Raw genomic sequence first — 12,692 nt, 5'->3', positions numbered from 1 at the left:
TTATATTACTTATAAAATTTATTATACTTAATTTAGTTAATTTTAGCTATTTCTTAAACTCGGTTTAAATCTATATAGATAAATCTATAATATAGAAATATTATATCTCTTATAGTAAATAAAATATCTTAAATAAAATAAAATTAAGATATATTTTAATAAATTACTATTTTATTAATAATATTAAAATCCAAGATAATAGATTTACTTATATCTATTTTATAAATCTAATAAGAGCTATTTAATATTCTTTCTTTTATAGATATTATAAAAAAATTGTTATTATTAATTACTATAGTAGAGATATTCTTATTTTTCTATTTTAGTAGTATATATAGTATATATATTCTTAAGTTTCTTAATTTCTCTAGGTTCTAATTTACTAAGATCTATTTGTATATTAAATATAGTTATGAATAGCTTTAGTAATTCTATTTTATTTAAGACTATTAAAGTAAATTTTTTAACTATTCTAAATAAAGAATTAGTAGTATTTTTAATTCTTAGTAATAAATTTATATTTAAAATAGTAATAGTTATAAGAGAAACTACTTTATTTAATAATTTCTAAATAGTTTTTCTATATTCTACTATATATCCTCTTTAAAAAGAGTATATATAGTATTATCTTTTAGTATTTCTATTTTTATAAGAAAAATATAGATAGTATTAATATGACTTTTTTTATTATATATCTAAACTTTAGAAAAAGTCTAAAAGATATAGATTCTAATAATAATAACAGTTATATAGTAGACAGTTTAACTACTAATAAACTAAAATATTCCACTAAATAGTCAGAGTACTGTATTAGTATAAAATATAAATAAGTATATATATTATTTTTAAAATTTTCTATATAACTATAACTAGAGTTGCACGCGGGTCGGGTTTTTGATAGGTCGACCCGCACCCGACCCAAAACCCGCTAGGTTTAGGCCTCCCCGACCCGCAGGTTCCCTGCCAAGCCTATGCTAAACCTAATTAGGTAAGGTGTTACTTATTAATCACAGACCTTGCCTAATTAGACCTAGTATAAAATCCTTTTAAGCTCTAAATCTCTACCAATTCTATATATATAAAATTGATATTATGTATATATATATATATATTCTGGATCTATATAAAAATCTAGAAAAAATCTAGAAAATCGATATTATAATGCCAAGAAAAACCCGCTCGGGTTCCCCGTACCCGGACCGGGTTCTGCCTTCTATCCCCGCCCCCGTCCCGGAGCCGGGTTGGGGCGGGTTCGGGTCGGGTCTAGCGGGGAACCCGTGCCACTCTAACTATAACTAATTTAGATAAATAACTATCTAGTCTCTACTAATTCAATAACTTTTGGATATATATAGAATATATAGATAGATGTTTTAAATATTAATTTTAATAATAGTTAATATAGTTATTAAGACTCTCGGAGTCTCGGTTAAACTATATTAATTTTAAGATAAACCTTAATAAGTAGAATAATAGATAAAGATATATTCCCCCGAGGATCTCCTAGAGTATTGTCACTATAGATATACTACCAATTGTTAGACTATAAGTAAGTTGGTTTTCTCACCAAGTGCTGTAAGGGTGCGGATATACTGCATCAGCCACATGTAGCAGAATACCTGTGGCAGCATAAACTAGCCTGAGTATGTGGCAATTATACAGATCTTAATTATATAAAGGATTTATGTTCTTAAGTAATTTATTCTATTTTAATTTATATATATTAATGCTTGTAATCTGAATATATTATGTTAAGCGTTCTGCCACTCGACCAAAATACCTTTGGCATTTGGTCGTGCCTCCAACCGAACAATCTGGCCAACACAATATCTTATACTCCGTATCTCGTAGCCTGTTGGCCTACTATACAGTATACTCCACAGGCATACCGCTATCCCGCTTATGTACACTGAAGGAGCCCCTACAGAGCCCATACAGTTAAATGATCTATATTTTAAATTATCGAATGTATGTATACTTAATATGTCTACCGCCTAATTCTCTACCTTAAGACCAATGCTCTATAAATTATTATTATATGAATATCACTTATTTAGACCTTCTCCCTAATTTATTATCATTATTGTTATCGTTATTGTTATTGATTAGTAGTGGAATTTCGTTATCATAGTAAGTTGTATCCAACTAAGATAGCTACCTGGTTGCAGAGTCCCTTGGATGAAGCCCTGGGCGTAATTGCCAGCCGGCGCCCGGTCTTCCTGCGAGAATTGGGTATAATAACTGTCTGATCACTGGTTCATGGACAATTCTGGATCAGTACCAACCAGTCTAGAAATACCCGTCAATTGAGCCAAGAACCTCTGGGGAGACACTAGGGTATGGTTACCGACACATGTTGTTATATACAAAATTCGATTGTTATAAATAATTTCCCTTACTGAACCGAGAACCAAAGTCACCGGCCTTATTAATCATCTCCCGACGCTGGGCGTTGGTTATCTTAGAGGAGATAGCCATATCCTTCTCCTTATCAAAGGGGCGACTACTAGGATCGTCCCCATCGCCCTTTTTACATTCCTCGAGAGGTTGTGATACATTTTCTTTCCGCTTAGCATCCTGGAGTTGATAAGCACTCATTGGACTAGCAATATGCTACACTGCCTGTCATAACTCACATTGTACTTTTGGATCCTGTCCCGCATAGCCTGTGATGCTCTGGCAGGTCGAGTTACTTGATCTTTGTTTGCACCAAATGTGCTAACACCCATGACTTTATCTTGTAACCGCTTCATTTTTTGCTCTGGCGTTTCCGTCCAAGATGAATCTATCTCCCCTGATTGGGAATTTTGTGCTGATCTTCCACTTTGAAACTTTCGACTCCTCAGTCTGGCTGGATCCACTCTTGCAGTCCTTCCTGATGTCCCTGGAGGCTGTAACATCCACTCATCTCGATGACTTCGATCCTCGTCAGCATGGCCTTGCTCAGTCGACGGGCCATTTAAAGTGTCCCCTTGTATTCTGGCATCGGCTAGTCGGGTCTCCATAGGACCTGAAGGAGGTAAACTCGGACCGATGTCATCGTCGTCACTGCTTTCATTTTCACCCTCTGAGTCTAGTGTGTGATCGTCTGCCGGATTTGATAAAGGCAATCTTGGTCCGACTACCCTCCGTCGTTTGTCAGTACTGTCATCACCATGTTCGGGATATGGTGCCGGTTGCTCAAACTTTCGTTTCTCACTTTGATCCATTGCATAAAAACGATTTGTTTGGTTGACAGGGAAGGAAGGAGCTCATCCTTATCGTGCTTATGTTTAGTTAGTTACACATAATGATTATGTAATCAATTAGAGTGTAACTAACGTAACTGGTATATGAGCTTACAGCTCCGGGGGGGTCAGGAATTAGTGGCTGGGGGTCAGGTGGGGCGGAAAAGGCAGCTTGTAGGGGGTCAGAGAAAATACTGTCGGTTTACATGACTTTTCAATTCCTGACCCCCCAGGAGCTATTTCTTACTAATTATAATTTTAATAAGATAAAAATATCTGACCCCCTTAGAGCTCTTCCACGTGACTAGTCCAGTTTCTGACCCCCTTCCAGCCCTCATCACATGATATATTATCTAAGTAAGAAAATATTAAACCTTTTTGTACTTTGGTCCAAAAATTTTGCCAAGATTTTTTTTATATTTAAACCCTGTTTAAACTCAATTAGTACTTAACACTGACTATAGATCATATAACCTGTATCTCTATGAAAGTGTGTACTGTATCTTTCAGTAAAAAGTGTATCCATTTGTCACGGAGCCGATGAGGAATCGGCCTGTAAAGCCTGCAGAACCCTCGGGCCCCTATATCCTGGTTTATCGTGTATAGACCCTGGTCCCGGTCCTTCCTATATAAGACCTCGGACCCCCTACAGTTTAGAATCGGTCGGAGGAGAGACTACCTGACCTTTCACCGACTCTACAGCGGGAAAGACGGTAAGACCTGCCGAATAGAGAAGGATTCCAAAGCTATTTAAGGAGATCTAAAGACATAGATAGAGGAGACTAGAGTTACATACATATCGGGTTTTTAATAGGTCTCCCCGCACCCGACCCAAAACCCGCTAGATTTAGGTCTTTACGATCTGTAGGTTCCCTGCCAAGTCTTAGCTAAATCTAATTTAGTAAGATACTACTTATTAATTATAGATCTTATCTAAATAGGTCTAGTATAAAAATCTTTGAAGCTCTATATCTCATATATATATTCTAGATCTATATAAAAACCTAGAAAAAACCTAGAAAATTGATATTATTATACCAAGAAAAACCTACTCAGATTCTGTCAGAGTGAAATTTCCTAAGTAGGAAATATTCTTTCAATTTCATTCAGTATTACCTGATAAGGAAATTTACTCTGACACACCCCCCCAGATTTAAATATCTAAAAATAGATATTAAATCTGAATAGAAATCAGTAGGTAGGTCATGTCAAAAAATCGATAGATAAGTTGATTTGAAATCAGTAAAAGGATCGATTAAAAATCACCAAAAATAGTGAAAAGTTGAATAGATTGAAATAGGGCTAATTCAATTTGATATCCTAGTTTGAATCGGTTGAATCGGTTTCATTGAATCGATCAGATATATCAGTCATATTTAAATGGTTTAGAAAAATCTGATATTTTTGATTAGGCAGTTTTTTAGTTAAACTATCTACAGATATCTGATTAGTCAGTTTCTATATAATATCAATATTTTTAGCTCTAATTTCCTGTCTAAGCCAATGATTTTGAATATTAATATATTTCAGCTTAGATCTATATATAGAATAGTCATCTGTAAGCAACTAAATAGTCTGCTTATTATTATATTCTATATAGAGCTTTTGATCAGGATTGAAGCTTAAAGCCCTAAATAGGTGTTTCCACTATAGGAATTGTCTACTAGTACTAGTTAGAACTAGTAATTCAGCTTTAGTAATTAATAAAATAACTGTTTTCTACTTTCTAACTAACTAATCCATAGAGCTACTATATAGCTTACAGATATATTCTTCAGAGCTCTTTTTATCTGAATAATCTATGAAAATAGTATTATTAGCTATAGAGAAAATAGGACTAAAGTAATCTAATTAATCAGAATTTATAGAACTAGTAAGCCCTGAGTATTCTATAGATAGATATCAAGTTCTATATAGATATAAAATTATATAATTAGCAGCGACTATCTATCTAGAACTAGGATTTAATAGGCTTTCTGAAAAAAATTAGTAGCCCTTTAAAATATCAGACCTAGATATAATAGATATATATGAAATTAAGCTAATATTTTACTGATATGTATAAATATATTGTAATAAGATCTAATATAGATAGTTAGATAAACTCAATTTTTCTGCTAATAGAGAAATTTAAGATATTTTCTAATTAATTAGATAAAAGCAGTAAGTAATTTTATTAATATAATCTATCTAAGAAATCTAGAGCTTTTTATTAAAATAATTCTTAATAATTCTTATATTAACGTAATCCACGGCCGAGCCGGCAGGTTTTTAAACTATCTACCAGTATTTGAAGCTTTTCAACAACAAACACTATTAAATTTGACTTATTAAAAATATAAAAAAATAGCTATTTATTAGGGCAATTTCGAATAGTATGTCCAATGATCCCACAGCCGCTGCAGCGTTGAGGGGCCCGTCGTCAAGGCACAGGTGTAGGTTGCTCAGGCTGCTTATTAAACTGTGTATTAAGCTGCTAAACGTGATTTTCTCCTTCCTGTACTATTAAAAGGCTATCGTTCCCTATTATAGCACGTTTTCTAGATTTTTTCTTATATTTCCGCTTGTTCTTAGCTCGTACAGCCTTGATTTCTTATTGTAAGAGAAGATTGGTATACATAGCCATTTACGCAGCTTTTTCAAGGTGTTAAATTGGACTGCTAGAAAACTTCTGCTTTGTATTAAGACTATTCTATAGACTACAGATCTTCCGGTCTAGCTGACAGGTATTCTGAGGAGTTTGAAAAGTAGAGGAAATTGAGCCTTCAGCTAGTGGTAGTGTTGGTGTATATAGTTAAAAGTTCAGCTTTAAAAGAATATACTCTTGATTAAATAGCTTAAGTCCTACTCCTGTAAAACTACTGCAGATCTTCTCTGAAGTAAATACTTTAGCGCGCACATCTGGATATAGAGATAGAAAATCTTCTTTATCGATATAATTATTACCGGCAACTATATATTCTTCAAGAAGCTTTCTATATACAAGTTTAAATAGGCCAAAAATACTAATATCAAGCGGTTAAAGAAGCTGTGAAGTATACACAGATATACAGAGACAGATAATAGTATTCTACTTACAGAAGTTATCGAAATCAGCAGTCAGATAGCTACTATAGCTATCAAGAATAAGTAGTTATTTAGCACCAGTTATATAGCACTTAGAGCAGGGTTTAAATATATCTTTTAACTAGCGAAGATCTATTTAATCTATTATCCAGCTATTCTAACTGGTTATAATCTACTAGTCTTTAGCAAGCTTAGATTCTTAGAACCAGACAGCTTATTAATAACTTACTTTAAGTATAATAACTGGCAGTATATATATACCTTTTGAATTGACTGTTTCAATAATTATAACTTATTTATAATTATCTTAGATAACTCTGTATAGTCGCTCACTGTGCTCAACAATAGTAATTGCTTTAGAAATAGAGCAGAGACCTATTATAGAGCCAGTCTTATTAAAATTCTAGATATTATCTTTATATATACCATATTCTTTAATAGCTGCTTGAACAGTCTTAAACCAAGATAATATAACTTTTGGATCTTCCTACTTTATATACTGATAGATTATTTGTCTTGTATATTGTATACAAAACTCAGAACAATATTTAGTAAAAGAATAAGTCTAGTTAACTCCTAGAGTTACTGTAGAGTCTTATAATTGTTCACAAAGTAGAATTTATACCATTCCACACAGAAACTCTGGCCGAATTGGAAAACCTTGCTTATCTGTATCTAGAAGCTTTTGTACAAGAACTTTCTTCTTAAAAATAGTTAATTTATAGTTATTAACACGTGTTTCTGATCGTGAATTAATCCCGCGTAGCCGATCTTAAAGTGTACTTCTAGATATACCGAAAACCTCTGCAGCTTTAGATTGAGATGAAATTTTTTTACTTTTATAAGCAGATATAGCCATCTGTATTCGGCTTTCTTGTGAAAGTGATATTTTATATAATAATAATAAAGAAATGACGCGTTGGATGATGTTTGATGGTGGTGTAGAGGAAAACCTGCCGGCTCGGCCGTGGATTACGTTAATAAATCTAGTTATCTAATCTAGATCTTTTATCTAATAAGTATTTAATAATAAGTTTTTAAAATTAATTATCTTGTTCTAGTTTTTATAATATTATATAATAATTATATTATCTATATATATTATTAGAATTGGATAGTTATTTATATATATATAGAGATCTTTAGATATAGATTTAAACTTTAGAGATTCTAGGATTTTTTCTCTATTTTTCTACTATAGAAATAGTACTTGTCTTAGACTATATAGAACCATATTTAATTTTAGAGTTATATATTTAGATCTATATCTAGATAACTAAAAAATATAGATAATTTTATCTAGAAAATTATTTAAAAAGATATTTACTATATCTAATTAAATAGTTTCTAGATTAAAGACAGTAATTAGAACTAGAATAGTTCTAAATATTCTAGAAATTAGGGTTAGAACCCTAATTTCTAATTAATTAGAGATTTATAGATTATCTAATATAGATTCTAATTTTAAATTCTATTAGAAAATTACTAGAATTATATTTATATTTAAATATATATTTTAGTAGTAATATTTTAAATTAATTTTTATCAATTTTTTTAATTAAAATAGAAGTCTAGATTTTTATGTAAATTAGTTATCTATATTTCTTTTCTATAGTTAATAGCTATTCAGATCTAAATTTAGATTTAAATATTCTAGACTAATTAAAAGACTAAAAATAAATTATTTTTAGAAAATCTTGTATTAGGGCTTCTATCTAAATTTACTCTAATTTTTAATAAAAAGATATATAAAAATAATTTAAAATAATTTTTTTTTATAAAAAAATTTCTAGAAATCTACTAAGATCTAGAGTTTAGATTATTAGATATCTTAGATCTAGTTCTTTTTAGACTTCGATTAATAGATTCTAATCTATAGAAATCTATTTTATTAAAATTTCTATTATCGATTAGAACTATTAGTATAGAGAGCCTAAATAGTTTCTTAAAAATAGAAATAGATAATTTAGTAGATAATCTTATAAATATTCTAGAACTAGATAAAAACTCTTTAATAGATAGTATAAATAATTAATTATCTAGAATTTAATTAATTTAATTAATTTAATTAATTTTATTATTTTTATTAATAATCTAAATTTAGATTTTCTAAATCTAATTAATTATATAGGATAGAATCTAGCTTTACTAGATCTAGAATTTAATCTAGTTCTAACTAATTTAGGATTTCTGATAGAGCTTATTCTAATTTATTATATAAATTTTCTATATAACTATCTAAATTCTGGCTAAAAATATATAATATATTCTATTAAATAACTAATTAAAGCTCTTAGTTTAAACTTATTTAATCAGATTATCTTAGTAATCTGGATATAGGTCCTACAGCTATATCTTTTTAGATTAAAAAGATTAGGCTTAGATTCTATATAACTAGAACTATTTTTTAGATCTCTATATAGAATTTTATAAGATAATTTTTATTAAATTAACTTAGTAAATAAGTAATTTAATATATATATTACTGAATAGATAGTCTTAGACTACAGAAAGATTGGAATATCTAAATTAGCTAATAAAAAATAGATTTTTAAATAATTAAGATACTAGCTCTTTCTAAATAAGAGTTTATTTAGATTATTCTATAGAACCAGTAGTTATTTTAATTCCTAGATCTTTATAAAATATATAGAAATCAACTAGATTTTTATTATTATTAGAATGAAATCTTTTAGATCTAAAATTATAGAAATTTTAATATAATTCACTAATTTAATTAGTAAATTAGAAATTTCTGATTTAGACCTTAGGGTCTGTTCTATATAAAATTTTAAATAGAGATAATATATATAACTAATATATTATATATCTTTTAGATCTTTTTTTATATAGATCAGATTCTAATATAGAATTTTAAACAGTATTTATCCTATTGTAATGGATTACTTAGATATCTGTTTTTTTAAATTAGATATCTAGTATACAAAATAAAATCGATATTTATTTTTTCTAGAATTTATTATTCTAGTATTTAGACTCGATTTAGTTAGATAACCCAGAACTTTCTTATCTAGATATCCTAGTCTAAAATATTATAAAAAGAGTAATATTTATAAAATTTTAGACTTTTCTGACTAAGCAGCTATAGTTATGTTTATTAAATTAGGGCTAGATACTCTAGACCCTATATTTATTCTAGATAGAATATTTACTCTAGAATTCTAAGATTTATTAATCTAAGAAGTCTCGGAACTCTTAGAAATTCTAGAGATCTTAGAGTCCTTTGGAAAATTAAATCTAGCTAATTTATATCTAGATATATCGGGCCTAGGAGATTCTACCCTAGATAAATTACTGTTTCTAGGGACCTCGGGATTCCTAGAAAAATCGGGATTTCTAGAGATCTTAGAGTTCCTAAGATAATAGAATCTAGATAAATTAGGCCTAGATATATTATATCTAGAGAGTATTTCTTTAGATAAATTAGATATCTAAATAGACTTAGAATTACTAGGATCAATAGAGCTCCTAGCTATATAAAATTTAATCGATAAAATAGGACTTTCAAAATTATATAACTAATTAAATAAAATTTATTTAATTAATAATATATCTTTCTTATTATTAGTTCAATATATTAGCTTACTATCTAAGATTTTAATCCTTAAAATTCTAGTATTATAGAATAGACTACTTTTTCTATTTTTTAAAACGGATATTATATTTAAATTGAAATTAGATATAAAGATATAATTTAGAAACTTAAAATCAGTTATTTCTTCTAGAGAATAATAGACTTTATATAAATAGTTCTATATTCTAGAATTTTAATTTAGATATTTCCTATATAGATTTTAGTAAATTTTAGCCTAAAATCTATAAATTTCTAAAAATTATTATAGATATAGATATCTAAAACTGTATTATAGATCTATAGATCTTTAAGATTTAATTCTAAAGATCTAAATAATAGACTAATTTATTTAGCTAAGATAGCTAGAGCTACTGAGTTATTTTACTCTATATCAGCTTTTCTAAATTTTCTAATAACTGAATTATAGGTCTTTTTAAATCTAGAATTCTGATAAGCTAATTTGAATCAGTTTAGAATATCTAGATTAGATAACTATCTATTAGTCCTTACTAAGTTATTAATATAGAGATATTTATTAAATCAATAATATCCTCTATTTAAATTAGATAAACAGGGATAACAGAGATTTTTAAAATTTCTAAAATCTTACCCTATATAATTATTCTAATTGGTTAAATTAATAGGACTAAAATCAGATTTATTCTATAGAATTACTACGGCTATTTTAGATCTAGGGTCCCTAGACTAATTTGACTAATTTAGTCTAGTATAGTCCCTAAAATACTTAGTTTTTTTAGAAAGAGATAGTATAGACTTATTATAGATATTTTAAGTAATTTATCTTACTATAGAGCTAAAAATATAGATAAAATAATAGAAATCGATTCTAGAAAATTAAATAGGTCTAACAGAGCTTAAAATCTCTAGAATATTTAGCTCTAAAATTTTAATATATAAATTTTTTTATACTAAAATATAAAATTCTATAGAATCTGAATTAGATAGAGTGCTAAGTTTAGTATATCTTCTAATTAAGTCTTATTTTCTAGATTTATTAGTTAAAGTTAGCTTAGTAGATAGAATTCTCAGAATTTAATAGAGTAATTTAATCAATAAAATTATCTATCTATTATTATAGAATATCGAATTAGTAATTGTCGGAGTGAAATTTCCTATTTAGGAAATACTGAATGAAATTGAAAGAATATTTCCTATTTAGAAAATATTCTAGAAAGCTTCTATAGTATTGCCTATTTTAGACTAGATTGAAATCTTATTTTTAATCAGGGTCTAGAAGGAATCTATAATTCAGAACTTTAAATAATTTATTATAAATTATTAGAAATTATTAGAAATTAAGAATTAGTTAGAATTAGTTATAATAATAAATTTACTAATTCTATATTAATTTGAAATTATTTACCAAAAGTAAGATCTAAAAATTATCTATAAATAAGGCCTAAAAGCATCTACTAAATAATCTTTTTGATTTAAGCAGATTATCAACTAACTATCTGATTATTAGATAGTCAGACTTCCTATTTACTTATTTGATCTCTTCAAGTCTATTCTATCTTATCTAGTTATTCAATCTATATTATCATTCTATTTTTATATCCTCTTAAGCTGATCCCTAAGACTATTCCGCTTTAGGATTAGGGAAGCTGACAGTAATTACTAATAATAGAGTTAAAACTCTAATTAAAATTAGCTAATATTTTTTTGTCCTAATTTTATAATCTCTAATAGAATCTCTATAGAGCTCTCGATTTAATAGCTCTAAATCAATTAGAGTATTAGTCCCAGATTAAATATCGCTGGGGTTAGATTTAGTAGAGTAGTAAGACAAGACGGATATTTTAGATAAGATAGGATCTATATAATTCTAGATCTCTTTAACTTTAGCTACTAGTCTAATATAATAGCTCTATTAAAGCTAATTACTAAACTGACTAAATTAAATAGGTATCTTCAATTTAGATAATATAATAAAGTTTTTATTTCTATATATAAATAGATATATAGAAATAATTAATTAATATAAATAGAATAGAGCTTGTTAAGCTAAGCTGGGCTTATAACTATCAGCTACCCTAATTCTAAAGTAAAATAGTCTTAGGGCTGGCTTTAGAGAATATAAAAATAGAATAATAATATAGATTAAATAATTAGATAAGAAAAAATTAACTTAAAAAGATTAAAAGAATAAATAAAAAATCTAATTATCTAATAATTAGATAGTTAAATTAATAATTTATTTAAATTAAAAAGATTATTTAGTAGATACTTTTAGACCTTATTTATACATAATTTTTAGGTCTTATTTTTAGTAAATAATTTTAAATTAATATAAAATTAGTAAATTTATTATTATAACTAATTCTAACCAATTCTTAATTTCTAATAATTTGTAATAATTTATAATAAATTATTAGAAAATATTTAAAGTTATGTCTTATAGATTTATTCTAGACCTTGATTAAAAATAAGGTTTTAATCTAGTCTAAAATAGGCAATACCATAGAAGCTTTCTAAAATATTTTCTAAATAGGAAATTTCACTCTGACATTACTTTATACTATTTTAATTATAATAGTAAAATTTTTTACTTAATAATATTTAAAAACTTATTTTAAAATCTACCAATACTCTAGATCTTAGTAAATAGTTTTATTAATTTAAAATATTATTTTTAAAAACTATTAATTCTTTATAAAAATCAAAAATAGTTATAATTATATAATAAATTTATAAAATTTGTAGATTTTACTATAATATTACTATAATATTATTTTTATTATTTTTTTCTAAGATAGCTTCTTGAATTCTTAATATAATTAAAA

The 12,692-nt window shown here is 27.3% G+C and overlaps 1 protein-coding gene across 1 annotated transcript; it reads right to left on the bottom strand.

Annotated features, from left to right (window-relative positions):
* Positions 1 to 2,379: 2,379 nt before the first annotated feature.
* Positions 2,380 to 3,005, bottom strand: BDV27DRAFT_151393 (GPALPP motifs-containing protein 1; the record flags this gene model as incomplete). The annotated part of the gene is made up of 2 exons (XM_032071354.1): positions 2,380 to 2,577; positions 2,637 to 3,005. 2 exons carry the CDS (start codon positions 3,003 to 3,005, stop codon positions 2,380 to 2,382), a joined length of 567 nt encoding a protein of 188 aa, XP_031920436.1.
* Between the last annotated feature and the right edge of the window lie 9,687 nt (positions 3,006 to 12,692).

This window comes from Aspergillus caelatus (assembly GCF_009193585.1).
Source record: "Aspergillus caelatus strain CBS 763.97 unplaced genomic scaffold BDV27scaffold_476, whole genome shotgun sequence".
NCBI classification, from domain to species: domain Eukaryota; kingdom Fungi; phylum Ascomycota; class Eurotiomycetes; order Eurotiales; family Aspergillaceae; genus Aspergillus; species Aspergillus caelatus.
Note: the sequence above shows the minus strand (reverse complement) of the source record. Positions and strands in the feature narration are given on the sequence as shown.